The sequence below is a fragment of the Seriola aureovittata genome, chromosome 24 (assembly GCF_021018895.1).
Source record: "Seriola aureovittata isolate HTS-2021-v1 ecotype China chromosome 24, ASM2101889v1, whole genome shotgun sequence".
In the NCBI taxonomy this organism is placed as follows: Eukaryota; Metazoa; Chordata; class Actinopteri; order Carangiformes; family Carangidae; genus Seriola; species Seriola aureovittata.
The window spans coordinates 9,978,139-10,005,127 of record NC_079387.1 but is presented as its reverse complement, the minus strand read 5'-3'; the positions used below and the strand labels follow the sequence as shown (position 1 = coordinate 10,005,127).

The following is a 26,989-nucleotide window of genomic DNA, read 5'->3' as shown; positions in this document are numbered from 1 at the left end:
AGGAGTGAAGGAAAGGCCTCGGGCTTTTCAGACTCAAACAGGAGGTCACTGGTTTATAACAGGACCTTTGCTGTTGCTGTAGGGGAACATATGTCGAGGAGAGATGTATGGAGAAAAGGAGGAAGCGAAGAAATAAACGCAAAGAGAAAGAAAGGATATCAATATGATTTTCTATCTTCCACCAATTGATTTCCTGCTTGAGTGTTTCTTGATTGTTACATGTTTCTTGCTCGATTGTGCACAGCAGGAAGTGCACTTCATTTGCTGAGGAGGTTCAAAGGCATGAAATACAGTGAATAAGAAGGGCTTTTAGGGGGAACAAAGGTTTTTACCTCCTCTTGAGAAAGTAGGGCACTTCAGTTCACAAGCAGAATTTTAACATAGTGAATGAAGTAAAGGAGCTAATCAAAGAAAGAAGGAGGAAGATTTGATTTAGAAGTAGTGCTATTATAACCATTCCCTGACACATGAATCAGTAATCAATGATGTACAGAGAGGCAGGGCTATGTCGGGAAAAGTTATATTAGTATACTGGGAAAGTTGATGTCATTCAATTCCATCTATATAAATGGAATAGTTTGATATTTTGGGAAATATATTTATTTGTTTTCCTACAGAAAGTTGGACAAGAAGACGACTCTCATGTCTGTATGCTAAATATGGAGGCAGAGGAAGCAGTTGGTTAGCTTAGCTTAGCATAAACACTCAAAGGAGGGTAAACAGCTGGCTCAGTTCAAAAATATGCCCACCAACACATGGATGGATTACTGAGTGGGTCAACAGGGCACAGGCCCCGGGGCCCAAAGGGTTCAGCTGACCCTTGTGCTTGAGCTTACAAAGAGACAAAACAACTACAAAGAGACTCAAAACAACTACAAAAAGACACAAAACAACTACAAAGAGACAAAAAACAACTACAAAGAGACAAAACAACTACAAAGAGACTCAAAACAACTACAAAGAGACAAAACAACTACAAAGAGACTCAAAACAACTACAAAAAGACACGAAACAACTACAAAGACTCAAAACAACTACAAAGAGACAAAACAACTACAAAGAGACACAAAACAACTACAAAGAGACACGAAACAACTACAAAGAGACACAATACAACTACAAAGAGACACAAAACAATGACAAAAAGACACAAAACAACTACAAAGAGACAAAACAACTACAAAAAGACACGAAACAACTACAAAAAGACACGAAACAACTACAAAAAGACACAAAACAACTACAAAAAGACACGAAACAACTACAAAGAGACACAATACAACTACAAAAGGATTCAAAATAACTACAAAAAAGCCAAAAACAACCACAAAAAGAAAAACAAAAGTCTCATAGAAACTACAAAGAGACTCAAAACGACCACAGAGATGCAAAGTGACGATGACTTTCAGTCCGGGGGTTTTGCTCCTGTGATGGGGGGGTGGGGAGTTTTTTGCGGCCCATTGTCTCGTGTCCATGTGCCAGTTAAGTGGTTTTACAGTGACTTACACGCATCGTGGCGAAGCAGCAGCTGCGCTTCCCGCTCTGCTTGTAAACAGATTCACCATGTAACTAGCATTTCACTGTGTATGGATCAAACAGGCGATAAACAGTATATATTTTAATTTGTGAGATTTACAGATGCGCTTCGCTGTATTTCTGAGCTTTGTCAGATTTTACTTCAAGTCTTTATCTAGCTAATTTAGCTAATCTAATTGCCCCCTGGCTCTAGCTTCATATCCAGCGCACAGACATGAGAGTAATAATGATCTTATCATCTAACTTGATGTCTCATTGAATTCCCATAGCTTGTGTGTGTGTGTGTGTGTGTGTGTGTGTGTGTGTTTATGTTGTCTATGAAACAATATGTATGAACCGTATCTCGGCTGTGTGTGCTGAGTCATAAAATGTCGTGATATTTACCATGCTAACGAGCGGTGCTTCCAAATGCCAAACGTCTCCCCGGGTAAATGATACCGAGTGTCACAGTGTGGGACGTCTTTGTCCGTAAGACCGCTCTGACATAAGGTTAAGAGCATGTCGGGTACCTCGGTACATGACAACTAAAAAAAGCAAACCCACATCCATTTACCCTCTCCCCTAAGTCCATCCTATTTTTTACGAAGGGGGGCTTCTAAAATAAAATCAGCTGTCACAGGATCCCCGGGCCTCACTGAGCTGTGGAGAGCACTGCTGGAGCTGGTCTCCAAGCCTCACTTGTCTGTCTGTGCCTGGGATTTGCTCACCGTGTCGGGTCAAGGTTGGTCGACTGAGCCCGTTCCTTTTTCCCGGAGGTTCCTTTTTTCATTCTGTTGGATTCTATTGTTGTTTGACGCAAAGAGCGACCTACACAGTTTAAAGAAGGTAAGAGATGTGTGCGGACTATCAGCATTTCAAGGCCCCCGCCGTCAGCACACCTAAGCAGAAGTGGTGGGAGAGGGAAATTGGAAACGGAAGATGACATTTCACCTGATAATGAATTGGTTTGATGTGCCCGGGCGGCAGACGTGAGACGTCTGTGGTGTAAAATCAGAAATAAGATGAAGCGGAGAGAGGCTGCATTGTGTTGGACTCTGAATGAGATGTGATATCGCAGCATGTCCCCCCCCCCCCACGCGATTCCACCAGGATTTGTGCTTTGTCATAAAACATGCATGGGCCCCTTTTCCTTTTTCCCTTCCACCAGACATCACCGGCAGCAGTCGGATCTAAAATATTCTGAAAGCATAGCAAATCAGAGACAAAGTGCTTAGCCCAGCATAAGGAAGCACTCCGGGGCAATCCGTTCTCAATGTAAAGAAGTTATTCTGATAGATTTGACAGCTCAATTATTGTGCCTGTTTTGCTTTCATCGGTAAGGGAAGAAATCGCCCCCCTCCACGGCTGACATTTCAATTAGTGCAGCTCGTTCCGACTCTCCTGTGAAACCTCGCCCAGCCAGAGGGTTCGGTCAGTTAGTGCTGAACAGAAAATTGGGAGGGCAGAGAAAAAGGAGGGTGACACCTCTGTGATTAGGAAACGGCCTCTGCTTGACACAGATCTATGGGCCTCGATTTAGCTTTTGAGCAACGGCGCCATTCTGCCTTCGCTCACACCCATAAACTCTGAAATTACTCTCTTCTTCTTCTGCACTCACACATTTTCCCCGACACGCCGCGCTCACTTCCAGCCAGCGCCTCGCCTCGCATCGCTCCAGCACAGGCAGCAGCAGAGGAGGCTGTGACAGGGAGGTCAGCGCTCCTCAGCTGGGCTCAATATAGCCACTGAGTTGTGCATGAACCCCCCACCCCCCCCCCCCCCCCCACCCCCCCGCCCTGTTGACTTGTCCCGGCCTCTCCCCGTCCGGTGCCAACACTTGTGCCTCTGCTGTGGGATTGAAGAGATAAGAAGCTAATACTCAGCGCGGTGGTAAATGTGCCTGTGAACAGGAGTGACACAGGAGAAAAGTTTTTATCTGATATCAATACCACACTGTAAACAGAAATTTGGCCCCTTATTATATTTGGACGACCGTGTTTGAAAGCTATTATTAATGCTAATTAAACATCCGTTGGTGCCAGTAGTAATTAGTGGCAGCGGAGGGAGATGGTGAAATGATTTTGAAATCTTTGAAAATATATCTCATTAGCTTTTTCTTTCCTTTTTATTTCTCTCTCTCACACACACACACACACACACACACACACACACACACACACACACACACACCCATCCCTACACACACTTCCACTCCATAAATCTCCTTGTTACAGGGGAACATGACGCTGCAGACAGAGCCGGTTTATAAAAAGGCTGGGTTTATTTTTTTCCTCCAGTCAGCCCCCTCCCTCCCTCCCTCCCTCCCTCCCTCCCTCCCCTCCCCTCCTGCAGCCTGGTTACCTCACCTCCATGCTATGGCAGCTTTGTATACAGCAAACCCCCGTTCTCAGAAGCCAGTGATATCCAAAGCGCTGTTGTCACCGCTCTCAGGGATCAAACCCGTCATGTCTGTGCCTCTCTGACGGCTCCAGACCGTGACGTGAACATTTATCTCCGGTGATAAATGAAGGCATTATCCTTGTGCTTCTGTCATCAGGCTGGTATTGGGTAACGCCGCAGCCTCAGGTGTTGGATTTCTGACCCATATTTATAGGATGTGGTGGGTAAAAAACCCTGTTTATTTTCAGATGCTGCTGTCTTGGACAGGCTATTTCTCTCCCTGATGGTTATTGGTTACACTAACATGCCAGACGTAGCAGAAAGCTAAAAATGGCGGGATGAGGAGAACATGCTTTTGTCACATGGCGTCTGGATTAAGGCTCGGTCAGACCAGAACACGGCACTGACTCATATGTCTAACGCATACAAATATGTATGTTTAAATATGTAGAGGCGTGACGTAAATCTATATCCATCCCAAAGCCTGTCAGTGTATGTTGATATTATAGGGTCCAAAAGTCTGAGAGCACTTTCCCAGACTGGGAATATTAGACACTGATACGAAAAACATATATAAGCACATAGAACACATTTCTGCATGGGAGGCTAAGAACGTAGCTAACAGTTAGCAAGCGTGTTAGCTTCGTCATTAACAGTAAAATAGATTCAGTTAGTTTTAATTGAGGTTTTTGTACCACTGTCTCGTATCTGTCTGACTCTGTCTTTTTAGCTTAATGGTTCCTCAAACGTCGGCACTTACCAGTCCATTAAGTCCTATTAGTTTTTCTCATAAACAATGTTAGTTGGGTCAAAGGTCAACTCAACCGGAGTGTTGGATTTACTTCAGCCACGATCCAACCCGGATGAACTCCAGTGTATTTAATTGAAATATTCCACAAAATGTTTCCCTGTTTTTAATGGTGGTGTGATGGTTCACACTGGATTTATGCAGGAAATCATGTGGTTTTACCTACAAAATAAAAAGATGGAATCAGTGGCCATTTGATTTTGAAGACATGGATACCAGGAGTGGTGTATATCAAGCCGGTCAGGATGTACTATACGTGGGCTGGGAGAAGCATAAAGATAGCTCGCTCTGCACAGCCGAGCATAAACGTTCAGTTTGCAGGGTTGTGCAAGTTCACACTTCACCGGAGCCGGCTCAAAGTTCAGTTCACACAGATTGAAATAAACTAGCTCACAGTTTTGAATTTGTCCACATCACTGTGTAGTACTATAGACTCACAGACAGAGATTACCAACGTGAGTTCATGTTTTCCCACTTAAACAACTCAAGACTGATCAGTTGACGAATGTAATTCAGCTCTAAACGTTTGTTATTGTGCAGAAAGTGAAAGAAAAGAAGAGCGTCACTGGCTTTACTCACGAGCTGAGAGATGTGTTCAGATGTGTTCACGGTTCTTCTTCTGCTGATGTATTGAGACTGTCGAGCCCACGGGTCGTTCGTGCTCCAGGTTGTTATGACCCATAGTTATACGTTTTTGTTGCTAGGCGACATCTAGTGGTCGTGGCAGTTATGACAGGAGCAAAAAGGAAGTGCTGGTGACGTAGTAGAAAGAGACACAAAGTCCACGTCGGGAGGAGGTGGTGGTGGACAGATGAATATGACACAGGAGAGCGGCGATTCCCATGTGAAACCAGCAGTTTACACTGTAACCATGACAACAAAAACCGTCAAATGTTGAGGAAGTACTCATCACGATCTTTTCCCTAAACCTAAATAGTAACCATGGCAACAGCATTCATGCACAACACTTGTTGGCGTGCACTTCACCAGTAGACACTGAATTTTTTACTCTTCTCTGTGCACCTACAGCGCCAAGCCAACTTCAATCAGATTCATAAGGATTTAAGAAGCAGCTGCTTTAACACTTCTGAAACAAAACAAAAATCTGACCCGAAGTAGAACTCATACTTAAACCAAAATTATACCATATGGAGAAAATATGTGAGCACCTATTGCAAAAACCCAACATGGGGTGGAGAGTTTCAAAATGTCAAAAGGTTACGATGTGAGCACATAATGAGAGGGAATAATTTCTATTTATGGTCTTCTTTCATCCCACGGTGTTGTTGCCTGGAGAGAGAGCGAGCACACCAAGAGCTGAAAGGTCCAGTGTGGGTGTATGTGGAGCTTTAACGGAGCCTTCTCTGTTGCCTAATGATGCTTTGTAGCACAGAAAAGTCAAATGTAAAATCAATGCTCTTCTCTAATTGGCTAATCCGCAGGGATGTGCTGCGCAATATGGAGAATCATAAGGAAGTGCTTTGTGATTGATCAACGCTGCGCTTCAGCTTTGTGTCGACGTTTGTTACGGATCGTTTTCCCCCTGGCCCCTTATAGGTTAAAATATCTACAGTGTCTGGAACTATGCAGATGTCGGTGCGGATGGGATTTTCTGGTCTCTGTCCATGTGTAGTGTGATTATAGATCAGATCTAGCTTCTGTGTTAATACTGTGAAAGTATCAAAGCCTCAGTCCACAGAGAAATGCACACAGCCTGTATTCAGAAACTGAGCCTTAAAACCAGCCGTCAGGACTTCTGTGACTTTGTGATGTCACAACAAAGCAGCCACCAAGCCTAAAGAGAGGCTCAGAGCCTCCTCTCTTCTGATTGGCTCACCGACCTGTTTTTACCAGAGCTGCAGAGAGAAGCCTGAGAGAGGAGATGTAAAACTACATTGAGATGGTTTTTGCTTCTTAAAACCACAAATATATCTTCTTATGGATCAACACTTTAAGATAAACACATGAGAAGTGTGAAATATGAGACCTTTAATACTTTAGATGTCAGTGACACCACCTGCCTCCGTTCTTTTTCTTTTATTTCCTTTCATTTAATGTTATTATGTAATATTTTAATAAGGATGGTCTGTCTGCAGCAGGTAAATAAAAAAATCTATTCCATTGATTATAGTAAAAACAGTCGCCTCCGCCTGGTCCAGTGTAATGACAGAAAACTCATATACACAAAACTGTCCCTTAAGGCTAATTACAAAAGGGCAAGCTCTGTCTGAGCTTCACTGACGAGCCATGAGAGTAATGAGAAGGTTGCGAATATCAGCAGATCTCTAAAAGAGACATATCGAGCAAGAGGATAAAGCTGAGCTTGGTTTGCTTGCATCAATGAAGGGTATTAAAATTAATATCTCATCTGTATGTGTGTGTGTGTGTGTGTAGCTGCAGACAGCCCAGGTAGATCCAGGTCAGGACTTCCCGAGGACTGGGCCCTGAGCGCCGAGGACCCGGAGGCAGAGCCGGTGTCGGTGAAAGAGCGTCTGGCGATGTATCAGGCTGCCGTGTCCAAGAAAGAAACCAGCAGTTCCTCCTCTGCGGCGGTAAGACAATACTTCCACAGGATGTAACAAGACGCCGCGGAGAGGGTATACGGTGTCAACCAGAGAGAGATGGCAGGACTCAGCAGTGTTTTGATTTAACGGTTAAACTGACAATCTGTGATGGACGTTACTGATGTTTATGAGCACATTTCTGTCATTCAGATCCAGGGTTCGGGTATAAATCTACTGCAGGCTGTTTGGCTGAACAGGGGGTCTGGCGGGATGGTGGCACTATTTGTCAATGTGTCAAAGGGGTCAGAGCAGGATGGGAAAAACCAAACCTCCAGAGTGTCGGGAGGAATCATCAGCAGTCAGGCGGCTTTCTTCAGCAGGATATATCAATAATTCCTCAACACGCTGTGCATTTAGAAAATCATAAGCCTTGATTTCACCTCAGTTGGAGCCAGTTCAGTAGATCTGACCCACATTTACTCCAGTGATGAATTCTTCTTTAATGCTAATTTATACTTCTGCTCTACAACATTTATCTGACAGATTTCACATTCAAAACGTGTAATAAGCTCCTAACATGTAATATATTGTTAAAGGAGCTGTTTTGTAAGTTTTGCTAAATGCTACATAGCCAACGTTAGCATTAGCAGCTGTTTACTCACCAGTTTTGCCAAGAGCTTCATTCATTGTTGCATTTACTCACTTACTTTACTCTGGGCAGCTACTTCTTCAAGGTAGCCTGGATGCTACAGTGACTTGGTGTTGGGAAGTGATAAGGAGCTAGCTGGTTAGCATGCTAACTTCAGTAGAAGGAAATACGTGATAGGAATAGAAGCAAAACAAAAGGGTTGCAAGTAAACGAATGAGGTTTGATGCTGAACTCTCAGTGTTTCTCCTAGACTGGTAAGTAAACAGCTGCTAATGCTAACGTTAGCTGTGTAGCAACAGCAAACCTTACTAATAGTGTCTATCGATTCCCAACCTTTTTGGCTTGTGACCTAGTGATATCAAAATAAAACAGGAAGTGTATTAAAAGACGAGACATAACCAAATACGAGAACATGACCTAAGATGCAGAGACAGACAGGGAACTACTGAGCTGTTACACACTGAATCATTAGTATTACCAATTTAATAATGTCATTTGTAATAATATATCAATTACAGGGGTTTAATTAGCACATTTGTACCTTTGTCTTTTAGCTGTAATTAAATATTTTTGTAAGAAATGTGTTTACTTCCTGGCCTTTAAACATTATCCATTAATTTAAAAGCAAAAGAAAATGTAACAAAACAAAATCCAACAAAAAAAGTTATTTAATTTAAAAAAAGCAATTAGAAATCCACCACTGAAAGCTTTTATCAGTGTGATCGCAATATTAAATATGAAAATTAATTTAAAAACTTTTCTTTTTATCAGATGTAGTTAATATTTGATTTGCTTATATTATAAACAAGGATTTTTGTGACAAAGTCAGAATGTGAAACTGTGGAAAGGTAACGCACAAAGCCACCAATCACCATGTTAGTAATATGAGTCATTTTTACTGCATTTAACTGCGTTTTTCTTATTTTTTAAAATGAAAAGAAATAACATTTCTGAGTCATTAGTCATTATCAATGACAAAGAAAAGCCTCTGTGGCTTTGGAGAGCCTGCATGTAATTCAACAGCCATTACAGTGAGTCAGCTCACTTTCTAACATAAAAGCCCTACCAACTGGAAAATGTCTGTTCTACCACTAAAGAATAAACTCAGTTAACATCAGGAGCAGAGACAAATGTCAAAAAACAACAATTGTAAAATAAACTGGAGGGACGTTTGTATCTGCGGATGGTTATAATCCATGGTTATATATAATAGTGTTTAATAAATGATTTGTTTGTTCGTTCTTCTGCTTGAGAAGTTTAAAAGTTACGCCATAAATCTCCCATATTGACTTGTCATCTCGTTCAATCACTGCTCCTCTTGTCGAGCCGACAACATTTGACTCCGTAATGAACATTTCCTCACATGTGAACTCCCTCTCAGTTTTGCCTGTGTAATCAGCGTTACAGTCAGGACATACGAGGTCAAGCTCATAACATCATGTCGAGTCAGACACAGAATAAAAAAAACAAGAAACACAGAAATAATTGATCAGAGTTTTGGATGCCGACATGTGTTGACGTTCTGGCTTATAAGCAGTTCAGGCCTGTGACACCATCAAGCTAATTGATGCAGATGAGCAGCCAGCTGGTGTTTTTGATGTCTTAACCTGCCAACCCCCTGATGATGGTACAAAGTAAAACCCAAAGCCTGAAGCTTCAACAACGCTGGAGAACCTTTATTCTTGTGTGTGAAAGATCCCCTGGTTTCTGATCTAATTTAACAAATCTTTAAGTAATCGAGGTGAAGCATTCATGAGGCCACATGTTTACAGGTGGTGACCTGCCACCTTCTGGTGCCTTTGGACATGACAAGACAGCACAGTTGCATACTTAAGCTATGACACACAAGAAGCTGTGTTTTATAATAATGATAAAACAGTGGTGGGAAACAAAAATGTTACAAAATAATTAAAAATCTTAAGATAAATAATTAAAACAGTTCATTATTAAACATGATTAAATAGTAATAACTGATAGTTGCCTTCCACTCTGCAGCATAACTTCAGTTTCCTGATATTCGGTGAGTGCATTAGCAGTTAGCTGGTCACAGGTCTGCATAGCAACAAGCCACTTGAGGCCGAGCTTTACAGCTGTTTCAGAACAGATGAGAGGTGTTAACATTACGCCGAGTGCTTCTCTCTCTGCACCAACATCACAATAAAGCACCGCCACAAGTGGTGTGTTGCTTTTAATGAATGGCTGTAAGCACGTAATTATCTTTAAAAGAAACACCAGTGGATGAACTCAACAGATCCTTTCTATTAGTTTATTGAGGGTTTAATAACACCAATACAAGAGTCTTCCCAAACAGCAGCTTCACTGAATGACCCTCCACAGTGATTGTCAGTGGTGGCTACTGACAGCTGAGTGTGTGTGTAGGTGTGTGTGAGACAGGGTTGGTGGTGGGGTCACGGGAGTCTTGTTTTTCCTCCACATTTTGCAGCTGTTGTCTGCATGTCCACACAAGTGACAGCGTGTCACTCAGTGTGTCATCCAGCTACCCCTCCTCTCGCAAAACCCTCTGCTCATATTAAACTACAGCAACAGTTTATTTTATCAGCATTTAATCAAACCCACAGTCTTCCTCTGACCCTTAAAAGAATACTATGATGTTTTAGGAAATACACCTATTTGTTTTCTTGCAAAGAGTTAGATGGGAATACCCCCCCCCCCCCCCCCCAGATGTGAGGATGTGTCATTCTCTTTCAAATAAGAAGCTACATGGCTAAGCTAGGCTAGCTCAGTTTAGCATAAAGACAGGAAGCTGGGGGAAACAGCTAACCAAGCTCTTTAATTAACGTATTTTTTCTCATTTTATCTGCACAAAAACCAACATGCAATGGTTAGCTTTTCCCCATGTTTCCAGTCTGTATGCTAATCTGAGCTGACTGTCTCCTCACTTCAGCTAATGAGAGTGTGGCAAGAAATCAAATAAGCAGAATGTGCAACTGTTCAAACCAAGTGCTTTTGTTTCATAATGCTAATGCTAACGCAGGATGCAAACGTCTCCAGCATCACAGTCTTTGCGCTTGTTACAGTTCGTCTCAAAACGTAATTGACAAACCAAATTAGCAGCATATAAGGATTTAATTGGGGGGTGCTTCTGTCTGATTTGACTTTAATTATTCACATAATCCACGTGGAAGAGGCCAAGAGAAGAGATTCTATAATGTGCAAATGAAAAGGAGAAGGAACTGCACAGGAGACAGCGTGTCTGAACATCCCTGCATACATATTCAACTCGACATTATATGGCAGTAATTATAAATGATTGCATGTCATATCAATGGAGCTTTTTTACCCTGAAGTAGTAAAATATTGATAACACGGTGCCCTGCCAGAAAATGTCACTGACCTAAACTCCTCTGCAGTAATTTGCAAATTGTATTGTATCCTTAATTTGCATTAAAAAAAGAAACGTTCACACACACACACACACACACACACACACACACACACACACACACACACATACATTAACACAGCAGCAAGCTTGGAGATTCTCATATTCTGCATTTTCCCCAGAAGCTATATATGCAAAAGCCTAAATATAAATGTTTTATTAGCAAAGTAATTGACAAACCCAAAAGGAGATTATTGTCTTAAAACAGTCAATGTGCATTCATGTCGTCTGAGGACTGCACTCTCTGTCCTCCTCATCTTTGCAAAGAACTCTTCTTTTATTTTCCAGTTTTAAGGAATAATTCCCTTCGTAACTTGTTCAAAGTTATTGAAAAGTTTTTTTTTGTTCCTATAATCTGAAAGACTTAAGTTTTGTATTGATGTTTATACCTTATCTCAGTATTTCTTTTACAGCGTCACCTACAGCACATCATATCACCTTAATACTTTTCAACCCTAGAGGATCTGACATTTTACAGCATTCACACCACGTTCTGAAGAAAAACCAACACTGCTGATATTTCCAAAAAGCATTAGCATAATGCCTTTGTATTCACTTTTATATTAGCATGAGTGAATGTGTCACATATTCACAAACAATGAGAGCAGAGATTAGTTAACCTAAGTCAAATCCAATCTTTCTTAAGTCCCAGATAAACGGTGGAGTCTTACAGTGTGTGATCTATGATACATATCTCCAGGTGTAATTGGTGTTCTCTGTTTCCTGCCTACAGATGATGGATGAGTCGGAGGCGTGTTCGCTGCCTGGTGGCCTGGCCAGCGTGAAGAGACAGTTTGAGAACCAGGAGTTTACGTCCTCGTCCTCCCAGTCCAGCGTCACCCAGATTCATTTCCAACAGAAATCTGTCCAGGTGAGAAACTAATCAAACACGTGTGTTGCTACGCTCGCAGTAGATGGATGTATGTGACAGAAAGTGGAATTGGACATGATATTTCTACATATTCATCTCCTGAAAAAGGTGAAAACCTCTAAATGAACAATTCAACATTCTGGGAATTATTCTCATTCATGTTCTTTCTAAGAGTTTTGCGAAGAGTAAATGATCTGCACCTTCCCTGTTGCCTCTGTGGGAGCTAAGCTAACTCGCTAAGCTAAGACGAATGCTAAGCTAATAGCATTAACATTAATATTAGCTTCTAACTATTTTAGTTTTATAATCTGATATGTTCTGATAAAGATTTTTTACAGTTATAATATAAACATTGCAATACTGTAACTGAATCTAAACATTTCACCCATCAAATGTTTAAAGTTTGTTATTGTGCAGTTTGATTCATAAACAATTAATTTGTCCTAAATCTTTAATCGTAGCCAAGAATTAGCCTTCCTGAAGGTCAGTGTGAATAAACTGGTACCACTCTCATATATGTATGCTAAAGCTAGCAAGTAGAATTTAGCTTAACTTAGCATAAAGACTGGAAGCAGGGGGAAACTAGCTAGCGTAGCAGCACCTCTAATGCTAAATAATAATATATCTTGCTTGTTTAACAAGATTTAACGTCTTAGTTATTGAGTTTTAAAAGCTGCTTGTGTGCTGTTTTTTTTTCTTCAGCTAGCTGGCTGTTTCCCTTTGCTTCCAGTCTTTATTTTAAGCTAAGCTAACTGTCTCCAGGCCCAAGCTTAATACTTAGCATACAGATATGAAAATGGTATCAATCTTCTCATCTCACTCTCTGCAAGAAAGTAAATCCCCAAATTAAAACTTGTCAAACTATTCCTGTCAACTGTGTGTTCATGTAATAGTTGTATGTCAATATTTCATGCACAAAAACACACATTTGCTTTTTTGTGCAGCAACTTTTCTCATACAGCCAGAGTAAGGGAAGAAGTGTGGCTGGAGAATATATGTGATAATATCCTCACATATTGAATATGCAACTTTTGCTTAGAAAATGAATTGTTGGAGATACCGAAGATGACAGGTGAAAGGAAGATTTTTTCCCCCCTCTCCTGTTTAAAGTCGACAGAACTTGGAAGACGGATTACTGCTGTCCTTTCCCTCCACCAGCTCTGTGTAAAGTGAGAAACATATGAGCGCCACTGGATGATTTACATTCTACTGTAGCTCTTAATTGGAAAAACCCGACTGCCCTCCTTCCCCTCCCCCGCCCGAAGCGATCTTGTAGGTCAAATCAAAGAGGGCACCTTGAACTTTGCTCATCTATCTGCCACAGTCACCGAGCGCGTGAGCAAAATGCCAGAACATTTTAGCAGCGCCGGGACGGGGAGGGGTCTCAGTGAAGTAAGGTCAATTCTGCCCCTCCATGCTTTCTCCCCATCTGCTCATTCAGGCAGGAAGCAGGGCGGATTCATCGAGTGCACGAGGAACCTTGCTGAATGCTAAATTTTACATAGGGATTCGTGAGGGGGGGGTGGGGGGTGTCTGAGTCTGTTTGATCGAGTTATTGCTTCAGTGCTGCAACAGAAAACCACTTTCCACTCGAGTTTCCTTCACAGGTGTAATATCCGAGTTATGTTTTAACGCTGGCTGTGCACCAGGAAAAGATATTATTATACTGACATAAGTGGTTTCAGGAGCACAGCACCACCCCACCCCCCTCCACCACCACCACCAACCATGTATCTTTCATGTTAACAGCAGAGGATACAAGCTAAAATATCATATTTCTCTTTCATCCCCTTCAAATTGCATGAATCTCACTGGAGGAACCGGCTGATGCAGTTTCATCTATTGCTGTTTCTCTCCAACACTGAAATTCTTCCTTCAGTGGAATTTAAACTCAGTAGTTTCTTTGGAAGCGGCTCCGTAATGGAAAAGCATTTGTTTCCAGCCACGGAGGGATTTTATTAAGCGTTTTCATAATATAAAAATGACTCCTCTGTTTCTTAAAGCTCGCAGTCATGAGGTGATGAAACCGTGGCGTTTGTTTGTGTGTGTGTGTGTGTGTGTGTCTCTCTCTCGCGTGTGTTTGCGGCCATTTTTTTTTTTGTTGCACACGCTGTCATTCCCTCGTCTCTGTGTTTGACAGGAAGTGTCAAGCTCCTCGCAGGTGACGGTGAGAAGCAGTGCCAGGGAGGTCGTCCCCGCCACAGCCCTCCTTCACAGTCAACAAGAGGTACTGGTTGTCACACTCGCCGGTTCGTCTCGCTGCTAATAAACACGCTCTCTTGTTATTTCAGAGCTTCCTGTTGCATTTTACAAAACCTTTATATAGAAAATTTGCCTCATGCTTCTCCCTGATTGAAAACAGTCGGATGCTGCTCTGAGAGTAAACAGTACATCAATCATTTGCCTCCATCTTTTCACAGGTGGTCCACGATCAGAGAGTCCACCATAACAATGTGGCTGGCAGTTACGGGAACCATTACAATGAAACAGGTTAGTCTGCACATGCCTTTTTCTTTTTTTTAATATTGTAATTTGCAGGTTTTTATCGCAGCACTGCTTGTGTCCTGTATATTAATGATTGTTCCCACTATGGCTGAATAAGGGATGAGCTATAAAAATGTGTTGGAGTGCAGATGATTTTCTATTCAGTGCATAGCAGCAAATCTAATCAGGGCAGAGTCAGGAAGGTAAAATATTGGAAAGTGGAAATTGGGCAATCACCGCTGCATGGTTTCAGAAAATGAAAACTACTCAGGTTTTTAATGAAATGATTTATTTCCCTTTCCAATCCCCCTGAGCTCCCTCACTGCGAATGACTTAATGAGGCAGCCTTCTCCTTGTGTCTAATTCAGTTATGCTCGTCGGAGGAGAGGACCTACCAAAGGTTTCCACTCAGGCTTTGAAGCAGCAGTATGAAAAAACGATTGAGGAAGCTGCACCAGCCAAGGAAATTAAGGTAATGATGCTGTCTGTTTATCTAAATAGATGATAGTTTTAGTTTTTTTTACTTCTTTATTTTTCTTATGAGGTATCAGTGTGAAGATGAGGCCACATCATGAAATCATCAAAAAGAAATTGCTCATGCCATGAGCTGATGGAGAATAAATTGAAATGGATAAAAGACCTTGTGTCATTACAGAGTCAAAGTCTGAAGCGTTTTTTTTCCCACACTGTGTTAAAAGGAAAATCCCCAGTCTAAAACAAGAACTCACATTACTGTCTGCACTGAAAAGTGATCTTCAATGAATATTTCAATCAAGTCCGTAATTAGGAACGTGCGTAACAGAATATGACGTGTCAGTATTTGTGCATTTACATCCAAATCAGGTTGGTTTTTCTGCTCTGCCTTTTTTCTTCTTCTAGCTTCAGAAAATAACTTTGACTCTGCTGCAGAAAATCATAGAAACCAGATTTGTAATGATCAGTATTTTAGCTTGAAAATTGATGCTTAATTTTCTAAATTACCCTGTGCTTCAAAGCTGCCCGTTTTTATTTCTTTACTCAGAGAATGGAAAATGTCAGATATTATTTCTTTAACTACAACACATAATTCTTCTTTCCAACCACTCAAAGGTTGATGTGGATGTCAGCCAGTTTCAATGGGTACCAATAAACCAGTCCTCCAAAGCTTCAGCAATGACGAGCTACGACACTTCCTCCACGGTAAAGACTGCCTCTGCCTCATCAGTAACGTCCGCCTCGTCGGCGGCTTATGAGGCGGCAGATCGCTTCCCTCCCCCGCCCTCAAACCTGGTGCAGGTGTCGCAGGAAGTCCCCGAGTACGAGTACACTTCCCAGGTTCAGGAGTCATCCTCCCAGAGTAAGTGCGCCGTCAACAAGGAACAATATTTTAAACACAAGAGCATGGCTGAGCTGAAGCGCCTCTACAAGCACATTCATCCGGAGGTCCGCAAGAACCTCGAGGCCGACTTCTTGAGTCAGCTCACCGACGCGGAAAGGAAAGACCTGGAGAGCGAAGAAATGATGGGCGACGTCCAGCAGGCGCGCTACATTTTCGAAAACGACGGCAACGGTTCGAGTAGGTGCTCGAGCCCCGACGGAGAGTACGTGGAGTGGGAGGAGATCCTGAAAGGCGAAGTGCAGTCCATGCGGTGGATGTTCGAAAACAAGCCGCTAGACACGATCAAAGATGACACGCCAGATGAGGATGAGGTGAGGAATATCGCCCAGCAGGAAATCATTGCTGGTAAAGATGTCAGATACACAGCTTGGATGTTCGAGACTCAGCCCATGGACGCTCTTGGGACAGAGACTCCTAATTCAGCTGAGCAGTCACAAAAATCGATAGATCTCGCAAGAGGAGATGTCCGCACCGCTACGTGGCTTTTTGAGACGCAGCCTCTCGATTATTTGAACAAGATCTACCAAGAGGACGAGCAGGAGGCGGACGCCGTCGTCACCAGAGACATCACCGGAGGAGATGTCAAAACCGCCAGGTATCTCTTTGAGACCCAGCATCTGGATTCCCTCGGCAAAACAGAAACCATCGAGGAGAGCCACTTCCTGAACCTGAAGTCGGAGCTGGAGGAGATCAAGGGGGATGTGAAGACGACCACTCGCATGTTTGAGACCCAGCCCATGTGTGTCATCAGGGGGGATTCGGGAGAGATCCTGGAGATCACCACCATCCGCAGGGAGGAGACCGAGGAGAAAGGAGACGTGAAGACGTCACGGTGGATGTTTGAAACCCAGCCCCTGGATATGATCAACAAAGACCCTGCTCAGGTAAAGCTGATATGTGGTATTTCAATGGAGGACAACACTCAAGGCGGCGTGAACAAAGGCAGATGGCTTTTCGAGACGAAGACGCTTGACACCATTAAGGACGAGGAATGGGAGAGCTCCAGGAAGCAAAGGGAGGAGATAATTGGAGCTGATGTAAGGAAACACTGTTTGATTTTTGAGACGCAGCCGATGGATACTCTGAAAGACAACGCCAATGCTCAAAATTTACCCTGCGAGGAGATTGTTGGCGGCGATGTTCAGTCCGCAAAACATCTGTTTGAAACGGTACCCATGGAGAACCTGAAAGAACTGCTTGAAGTGGGAAAACTGACGAAAATGGTTGCATCCGAGGAAGAAAAGGGCGACGTGAGGCATCAGAAGTGGGTCTTTGAAAGCCAGCCGCTGGAGAACATAAGGGAGGAGAAGAAGGAGATCACAAGGACTGTGAACATCGAAGCTCTCGACAAAGGAGACGTGACAAACTATAAAGAAAGGTTTGAAACTATGGATTTAAGCAAGTGTGAAGGCGCACAAAAAATCCAAGTTGAAGGTGTCACGAGCGGATCCGTCAAATCCAATAGAGTTCTTTTCGAATCTACCCCGATGTATGCCGTGCAGGACAGCGCCGGCCATTACCACGAGGTGAAGACCGTGAGGCGGGAGGAGATCGTGAAGGGCGACGTGCGCAGCTGCAGGTGGATGTTTGAGACGCGTCCTATTGACGAGTTCGACGACAGCATCAATAAGTTTCAGATCATCAAAGGTATATCCAAACAGGAGATCGAGTCCGGGGACGTCAAAACAGCCAAGTGGTTGTTTGAAACGCAGCCGCTCGATGCCATTAAATTTTTCAGCAGCTGTGAAGATGAAGAACGTAAAACTGAGGAGGGTGTCGAAATAGAAAAGGGAGACGTGAAGACTTGCAGGTGGCTGTTTGAGACTCAGCCGATGGATGTCCTGTATGAAAAGGTGGAGAAGAGCGAGACTGACGTCGAGGAAGTGCAGAAAGGCGACGTCAAAACGTGCACGTGGCTCTTCGAGACCCAGACGCTCGACAACATACGTGATCACACCGAGTCTGAGTCGGAAACCATTCTGAAGACCTGCACCGTAAACCAAGAAGACATCCAGGGAAAAGACGTGCGACTGGCTCGCTTCCTCTTTGAAACGGAGAATCTCGAAAACATCACGGGAGACGACGGCAGCTCTTTCCGGAGGGTCACCGAAATCGACGTCCAGTCGGGCGACGTTTCGAGGATGAAGTACATCTTCGAGAATCGCTCCTCGGACATCATGACCTCCACCTCTGAGGAAATGATGCAGAGGCTGAAGACGCAGCAGGCCGAGGACATCCAGAAGGGAAACGTCGGCAACTGCACCTGGATGTTTGAGAACCAGCCGATTGATGCCATCCGCGATGACGTCACAGAGGCGAGGGAAACCCGCACCGTGACCGACGTTCAGGGGGGTGACGTTGACAAAGGCCGATTCATCTTCGAGACGTTCTCTCTGGATCAGATCAAAGAGGAATCCTCTGAGACTGATATTTCAAAACTCACAAGTATCTTTCGAGATGAAGTGGAAAGGGGAGATGTGAAAAATTACACTATGATGTTTGAAACTCAGCCGCTGTACGCCATCCGTGACAAGGAGGGCCATTATCATGAAGTGACTACAGTCACCAAAGAAGAAGTCATGAGGGGAGATGTGGTGGGGGCCCGATGGTTGTTTGAAACAAAGCCGCTGGATTCAATTAGAGACTCAGAGGAGGTCTACGTTATTAAAGCTGTGACTGAGGAAGGCGTCAACAAAGGAGACGTTAGCTCTGCCAGATGGAAGTTTGAAACGCAACCTTTGGATGAAATTACAGAAGAAATAAAAGAGAGATCAAAAACAGTCGCCGATATCCAAGGCGGTGACGTGAAGACGAACAAGCAGCGGTTTGAAACCGATGAGATGTCTCAAAAGTACATCAGGACCGTCAGCGTGAGCGAGATCCAAAAGGGCGATGTCAGATCCGCCACTTGGATGTTTGAAACCCGCACCATTGATGAGATCCACGGAGAAGGCGCCGAGTACGACGGCATGGAGAGAGTAACAAAGGAGGAAGTAATGAAAGGGGATGTCAAACAGTCAGTGTGGCTCTTTGAGAAACAGCCGCTCGACAGCATCAAAGAGACGGATGACACGGAGCTCGTTGTGACAAAGGAGGAGATTCCACAGGCCGACGTGAAGTCGACGACGTGGCTATTTGAAAGCACCCCGTTCCACGAGTTCAACGAGAGCAGCATGGAAAAGACGGAAATAATAGGCAAAAGTATCAAAGAGACGCTTGAGGAGCTTTACTGTCAGAAAATGGTGGACTCGCAAGGGATCCTCATCGAGACGGATGAGATCGGTGACGTCCGCATGGCGAAGTATAAACTCATGAACCAGGAGGCTCCTCAGATCCAGAAAGAAGAGATCATCAGAGGGGATCTGAGCAACATAATGATGAACCTCCTGAACCGCAGGGAGGCCACGGAGAGGGGGATAACCATCGACCAGGAGGAGCGGGGCAACATCAACACCACCGTGAAGCAGTTATTCAACCAGGAGAAGGGAATCAATGTCGAAAAAGAGGAAATTATCCGCGGTGACATTCAAGAGGCAATAAACAATCTGCTCAAGGATGAAGGCTCCTCCAAGCGTGGCATTCTGATTCAAGAGGACGAGAAAGGAGACGTGAGGCTGACGATCTACTCCCTCTTAAATAAAGGTGAGAGGACTAGTCTGGAGAAAGAGGACATCATCCAAGGGAACGTCAGCAGGACTCTTCACCGTCTTCTCTCCAACTCGGGCGGAGAAGACTCTAGAAGGATAAAGGTGGGAGACACGGAGAGGGGTAACGTCAGCTTTTACTCCACGTGCATCGAGTCCGGCGCCTTGGACTACCTGAGACAGCTTCAGAGCGAATCTGACGAAGTCGAGGAAAAGGCGGAGAAGGAGCACATCATCGGAGGCGACATCGAAGAGACCAAGATCTTGTTGCGGAGGAATCAGCAGCAGATTGGTCGCACCGTGGCGGAGGAAGATATAGTTCCCGGTGACGTATACAGCACTGTTAAAGTCTTCATGATGGAGCCGGCTGTCAGCTACCGAAACCTGGAGTCAAAGGATATTGTTAAAGGTGACCTCAGCGCGGCCATGGACTCGCTGACCCAAGCTATCAATCAGAAAGTGGTAATGGAGAAAGAAGAAGTGGTGAAGGGAAACATAAACACCACGCTGAGGTCTCTGGAGGAGGCCCAGCATCAAGCCAAAGAAATGGAAAAGCCGGAAATAGTCAAGGGAGACATCAGAGGTGCTCTCGAGTCACTGGAGAAATCTGCAACCACTAAAACAGAAGTGACTGTGGAAGATTTAGTGCCAGGAGACATCAAAGGGACCCTGAAGTCCCTGGAGGAGGCGACGCAAACTGTGAAAGAAATGGAAAAAGAGGAGGTCGTTAAGGGAGACATCCACACCGCCATGCTGAGTTTACACGAGGCGTCGAGCGAGAAAAAGATTTACCAGCATCAAGTGAGCGAACAAGGTGACGTTAAAGCCACGATCCAGCTCTTGATGGAGCCGACGGCGGCTTCGAAAATGCAGCGCAGGGGAAGCATCGAAGGAGACGTTAAGACGTCCATAAAGTGTCTGTACGAAGGGCAGGAGTCGACACAGACGGAAAAAGAGGAGGTGGTAAAAGGGGACGTTCAAGGGGCGATCAAGTGTCTAATGGAAAGAAAACAGTATTCAAAACCGAAACGTATGTACGCGGCCAAGAGTAAGCAAGCAAAAGTGCCCATGAAAAATCCATTAACTGTAAAGCAAAGGGAGCATGAACAGGCACATGAAGCTAAGAGTGAGAGTGTAGCAGACACTCCAGCCCCCGCTGTGAAAAACCTTTCTCAGAGCAGTGAATCACAGACGCACACACAGAGGCACATCGAGAGCAAATCAGTGAAAACACAGGTAATAACCCAAGAGGGCCACTCTGTTACTGAAGCCAAAGCAGACAATACTGCTGGGGCCTCTCAACAGAAGAGCATAAAGGAAGAGAAACAGAAAGCTCAGCCCCCGCAGAAAATACAAGCTCCTAAGCCTATTATGATAAAGAATAAACAAACGACTAATAATGAACAAACAGAGACTAAAGCAGCTGATGTGAATGTGATGAAAGACGTACAAAAGGCATCACAGACAAGAATATCAAACAAGCAAATATGTGAAACCAAGACGATCAAACAGGTGCAGACTACAGTGACGGAGAAAACTGTCACGCACAGGCAGAATGTGACGGCGTCGGAGCAAACGTCGACGTCTCAAAAGCAAACGGAGAATAAGGCTCTCGCACAAAAGCAGAGCGTCAGGAATATGAAGAGCGATCACCGTAACCTTGATGTGAAAGGGAAAGGTATGATCAAAAAGGCAAAACCGGAGATCCACTTCCCCCCTCCTCCCTCTTCCCCACCTCCGCCCTCAGAGTCTGAGCTCTCCCTCCCTCCACCGCCGCCGCCGGTGCTGGAGAGCCCGGCGTTCCCCTCATCGCGACCTTTCAACGCGATGCAGGACGGCGACCTCCCGCCCCCACCTCCGCCACCTCCGCCCCCCGTAGAATGCATAAAGTCTGAGCCTGAATTCTTCCCCCCTCCTCCTCCTCCTCCTCCTCCTCCGTCTGCACCCTCTGCAAGCGGACAGGATTTTCTCCCTCCACCTCCCTCGCTGCAAGAGCTGAGTGCGATGCCTCAGCCTCCCCCTGCAAAGTCGGGGAAACCCCTCGGCAGGCCTTTATTCAAAGTGCCAAAGCAACCAGAAACGCAGAAGCCAACCATACAAGTGAAACCCAAATGGCAGAAAAAGCAACCGACTCCTCCACCACCTCCGGCTCCGGCTCCAACTCCAGCTCCGGTTCCGGCTCCAGTTCAGCTCCTTGCTGGTCAGGAAACATCAATGTCAACAGACCACAAAGAAGAGGTTAAAGTTCAGGAGGTGAAAAAGGAAACGTGCAAACAGATTGAAACGTGCAAACAGATCGAAACGTGCAAACAGATTGAAACGTGCAAACAGATTGAAACGTGCAAACGGATTGAAACGAGCAAACCGATCCAGTCTGAATCGGCAGCAACGAAAATACCAAGCGCCCCGGCAGTGAAACCGATGCAGAGAGAGACCAAAAGGTTCGTCCCACCCATCAAACTGCCCCCATCTCCTGACCCTGCGCCAACCCCGAACCCGAGACCTTACGCCCGCAAGTTTAAAACCCCTCTCATGCTCGCAGAGGAACGGTATCGCCAACAGAGGATGGAGAAAGAGGAAACGGATCAGAGTAGAGTCACAACTCCCACTTCCCCACCGGTCAATACCCCCCTCTCTGCCGCCAGTCCTGAGCTTTCTACAGCACACAGCGCCGAGAGAGAGGTGACGACGGAAGTGACGAGGGCAAAGGTCGAAGAAGCCGAGAGCATTTCCAAAGAAGAAACATTGGCACAACACCCACCTGCAAAGAAAACCCCTTCCCAGATCCCTTTGAGCAAGCCCGTGATCTCAGTGGTAAATAAGAAATTAGCCGCCGGATCTTCAAATGTGTCTGTGGAAAAAATGCACTCCTCAGAAAAAACACTCACCTCAGCTGATGCTGTTAAAAAGAGTCAAACCGCACACAAACATCAGACCTCCTCTGTCTCTCAGTCTCACCACGAGGCCTCACATATCCAAGTCCAGTCATGCTCGAACGTGGTCACTTCCTCCGTGGCGGAGCAGCAGCAGTTTATTAAGAAATCCAGCACCAGGTCTATCACTGCCACACAGAGTGCTGTCCAGGAAAATGTAAATCTTCAAAGCCAGGCTGCGGTCACATTGAAAGCTGAGGATGTAAAGAATATTAATGTGCCTCCGACACAGGAGGGAAAAATGAGTCCTTCTCAACCCACTAAAATTCCAAAGGTAACTCCGAGTTTCAAGGTGAAAACCTTTAAGATGCCGACGGAGAAGAAAGAGGAAAAGTACGACAGCTCGGGACAAAAGGATGTAATGAAAAGTGAAATGCATTCACAGCAAGAGAAAAGTAGCGTGTCACGGACGAGCGAAACAAATGTGAGTCAGGAAAACATCCAGCTGACATCAGCAAGAACTGAGATGAAAACAGAAATGAAAGTAAAGGAGAAGAAAAGTCAGGTGACCCCACCTGCGAAGGAAGTCGAGGTTCACACGAAAAAGGGAAAGCAGGTGCAAAAGAAGGAGGCTGAAGTGAAGCTGTCGCCGTCGGTTACGGCTTTAATGCCTAAGGTGACCAAGATAACATCTGCAGCGACTCACCAAGGGCAAGGCCATGTATCTGTCACCCACAGTCAGCAGAGCATGAAGGCAGAGCACATTCAGAGACACGAGGAGGCGGCGGCGGTGGTGACGGAGAGGCAAGAGGCCGTTCAGATGCAGACGCAGCAAGTAAAGCAACGAGCAGTGGAAACAAATAAAACGCAGATAAAGGTGGGGAAGGCGAGAGGTGAGACGAAATGCGCGTCTGTGAAAGCGACGGGGAAAACGGGCCAGAAGGACGAGGCTCATTCAGAAGAAATCACAGATTTAGAGAGATGTAATGCGATGCAGAGGCTGCTCGCTCAAATGAAAGAGCTGGAGGGCACGCCGAGCAAAATAGACTCCAACGCTGTCAGGATGATTATAAGCGAGCTCCCTGAGTGGGTGACGGGCGCGGATGAGAAGAAAAATTTAAGCGAAATAGCTAAACAGCAAAGTAAGAAAAAGTTGAAAGAGTTGATGGCCTATGTGAGGAACATCGTTCACACAAAGATCACGTTCCTGGAGCAGAACTCGACAGCTGTGGAAAAGCAGGGAGAAGAAGAGAAAGAGGAACCGCCGGCGCCACCAGTTCTCCCGAAACCAGACAAGAGGGTTTTCAGCGGCGCATCCGCCAAGATGTTCGGCTTCTCCAAAACTGAGAAGAAAGTGGTGGAAGAGAAGATGTCGCATCAGGAGCTGAGGGAGGGGTCCTCTCCGTTGGCGAGCATCCGCACCCCCTCACCCACCTTCATCAGCATTGAATCGAGGAGGGTGGACTCGCCGCGCAGAGTGACGCCGTCTCCTCCGCCTTACAAATCCGTGGGGACGCCGCCGCCCCCTCCTCGCAAGTCGCACACGCCCACGTCCACCCTCAGCAGGGCCACGCCGTCTCCCACCATGAGCCGCTCGGAGAAGCTGATGAAGCTGAGGGACTCCACATCCAAGCTCTCCGGCGGCGTCACCCCTCCTCCTCCTCCTCCTCCTCCTCCTCCCGCGCCGGTACCCGAGAGTTTGGCGGCTGAAAGAGAGCAACCGTCCCCGTTCAGCGACGGCGAGACTCTGGTGGAGCAGCCCGAGCAGGGGTCGGTGGATGTCGCAGAAGTGGGTGACTCCATGATGACCGTCAAGGACAAAAAGTCTTTCTTCGAGGAGGCGCAGAGGGCTGAGGTGAACAGGACGTACATGCGGAGGGATCCCATCGATATCCCCGAACGTCTCGGGGCTGAGGCCGAGGAAGGCGCCGAGGTCGTGACCTTAGATCTTCTGAAAGAGGATCTCCCGAGGGTCGACCTGTCGAAGCTGGTGAACAGATTCGAGTCTCCCAAGCCAAAAGTTTACTCCAGGAAGGAGCCGATTGTGATCACAGAGAGGCTGGGGAGCGACACGGAGGACGCAGAGGTCGACCCTCACGCTCAGAGGACCGATGAAATCCCTATGTTCAAAGTCAAAGCGATAAAGGATGTGTTCGAGACGGGAGAGCACAGTTCTCAGGCCGCCCGCGAGCTGAGAGAACAGATAGAACGAAGGGAGTCTGAGTCGGCCCGCTCGGAGCCGGCGGGTCACTCCGAGACGACGCTGGTCACCGAGCAATTCTGCAGCGTCGACGACTTTGGAAACGTGACCACGGAGACGATGAGCGAGACGCGCTCGGGGAGCTCCCTGACCCGCGGTAACCCCCCGTCCTACGCCGACGTGGTGAGAGGCAGCGTCCCGACGGTGGCCGTGCCCCCCGAGGCCACCACCGAGGAACTGCTGAGGAGCTTCCAGCAGTCGTGGGCCGAGAGCCAGGGAGTTTTCCAGAACCTGGGCTTCAGCGTCACGGAGCAGAGGAGCTCGCAGATCGTAACGCATCAGCACGAGACTGTCGTGACGGGTAAACCGAGCCGCGCGGCATGAGGATACTAAACCTGCCTGACGGTGTGTTTAACATCCCTCGTGTGTGAACATTTAAAGGCATCATCTGCAGTGTGTGAAAATACAAATAATAATAATAATAATAATAATAAAACAAAGCATTAACACGAGTTTGACACTGTTGTTTTCGTCCCGTGAGTTTTTATTTTGACGTGTTCCCCTTTATTTGAAATGTGGAAGCTCGGAGCAGCTCTCACTTTACACACCTTTTAACTTTCACAGGTCACACTTTGTCCTGTTTATTCATGCCTGTGATGTGTGCAGCTGGAAGTGATGCTAACATATTGAACTAATATTTCTCCTGCCTCGGTGTGTGACGCTGTTCTGGCTGCGAGACAATCGGCTGGAAATGAAAATAATACTTTAAACTTTTCAGTTTGAAGATAAGGTTTTCAAAATAAAGTATTTTTAACTTCTAGATAATTACCAGGGAGTCAAAGAATGGTCTCTCAAACCCTGCAATTGTAATACTGATACTAATTATAATATAGTGTATTTTTCTACAGTGTATTTTCTCACATCTAGAAGCATCCACACTAACACAGTTGATAACAGCAGTTTAATTGTGTTTGCTGTCATCCCTTATTATACAGTTCCTTTTTTGTCCTTTTTTTAAATCATTTTTTATAATCTCATTATATTTTAACACTTTCTAATGAAAGAAAGATGTAATTTAATATTAATTATTATAGGAATTGTACATTTAAACACAAGTAGTTCATTATTTATTATATTATATTACATTATAGACTTACAATAAATTGTGATGGACATTTTTAATTAACTTACATTAATTTGCAAAAAAAAAACTATACAGAGAATTACATATTTGCTGCTGAACACTGACTTAAAGTGAGACTTTGGACCTTTTGAAGGAATAAATAACGATCTCACTTTTACTAATGAGAAGTAGAAAGTTATAAACAAGCTGCTACAGCCTCACGTGGTCTGGTGTGACCACTGGCCTGAGGAGGCTAAGGTTAGCTAAACCTAAGCTAAAGTCGCTTTTATACTTGTGCTACTTGTGTTACGCCATGTTTAGATATGATGATGTATGAAAAGCCACTAACCCAAAGAAAATGTTGTGGAAGGGAAAATCAATGTTCGTTAGACTCTCAAGTCCCAAGAGAAATTTATTAGCAATTAATTGGAATTAATTCAGTGGAAATTCAACGTCTGTATCTTCCCTGTAATTTGCATTAAATTACCTCCTCGTAAATTAAAGGCATATTAGCGCTGTAAAATAAAAACTGTTTCCTTCTTCTTCCTGCAGAAAATTCGAATTCCAGATTGCGAACTGTGCAGGGTGTGTCGGAAGAGGGTGTACCCCATGGAGTCGCTGATCGCAGACAAACAAAACTTCCATAAAAGCTGCTTCCGCTGTGAACACTGCAGAGGCAAACTAAGGTGAATCTGCTTCACAGAGCACAAAGCGTTCCTATTCTTCCACCTTGCACTCTTTTAACCTTTTTTTTTCTCTCCACCAGTCTTGGCAACTACGCCTCTCTCCATGGACGGATGTACTGCAAACCACACTTCAAGCAACTGTTCAAGTCCAAAGGAAATTACGACGAGGGATTTGGACAGAAACCACACAAAGAACAATGGACTAATAAAACTCAGCAGGATTCAGCTGAAAAGACAAAAGTCAAATCACCATCACCTGAAAAGAAAGTCATAGATTACAGATGTTCCGCTGCTCAGAGCTCATCAGCTGCTCAGGATTATGACGCGGGTAAATCAGTGGAAGAAAACAAAAAGCCCACAGCGAAGATTTCTGTCGTGTGGCCTCCGCAGACAGACTCTCCAAAGAAAGCCTTCACTATTGGGGAGGAGCTGAAGTTGGTGAAGCCATCGT

The 26,989-nt window shown here is 45.0% G+C and overlaps 1 protein-coding gene across 4 annotated transcripts in view; it reads left to right on the top strand.

Annotated features, from left to right (window-relative positions):
- Window positions 1–26,757, top strand: part of xirp2a (xin actin binding repeat containing 2a) — a 55,563-nt gene extending 28,806 nt beyond the window's left edge. For all 4 annotated transcript variants that reach the window (XM_056370166.1, XM_056370168.1, XM_056370167.1 and 1 more), the window contains 8 exons: window positions 7,118–7,275; window positions 12,013–12,150; window positions 14,291–14,377; window positions 14,571–14,640; window positions 15,003–15,106; window positions 15,724–25,090; window positions 26,405–26,538; window positions 26,619–26,757. In XM_056370166.1, the coding sequence (XP_056226141.1) occupies window positions 7,118–7,275; window positions 12,013–12,150; window positions 14,291–14,377; window positions 14,571–14,640; window positions 15,003–15,106; window positions 15,724–25,090; window positions 26,405–26,499 (10,019 nt within the window). In that variant the 3' untranslated portion in view covers window positions 26,500–26,538; window positions 26,619–26,757. The remainder of the gene's footprint in view (window positions 1–7,117; window positions 7,276–12,012; window positions 12,151–14,290; window positions 14,378–14,570; window positions 14,641–15,002; window positions 15,107–15,723; window positions 25,091–26,404; window positions 26,539–26,618) is intronic.
- The last annotated feature ends 232 nt before the right edge of the window (window positions 26,758–26,989 follow it).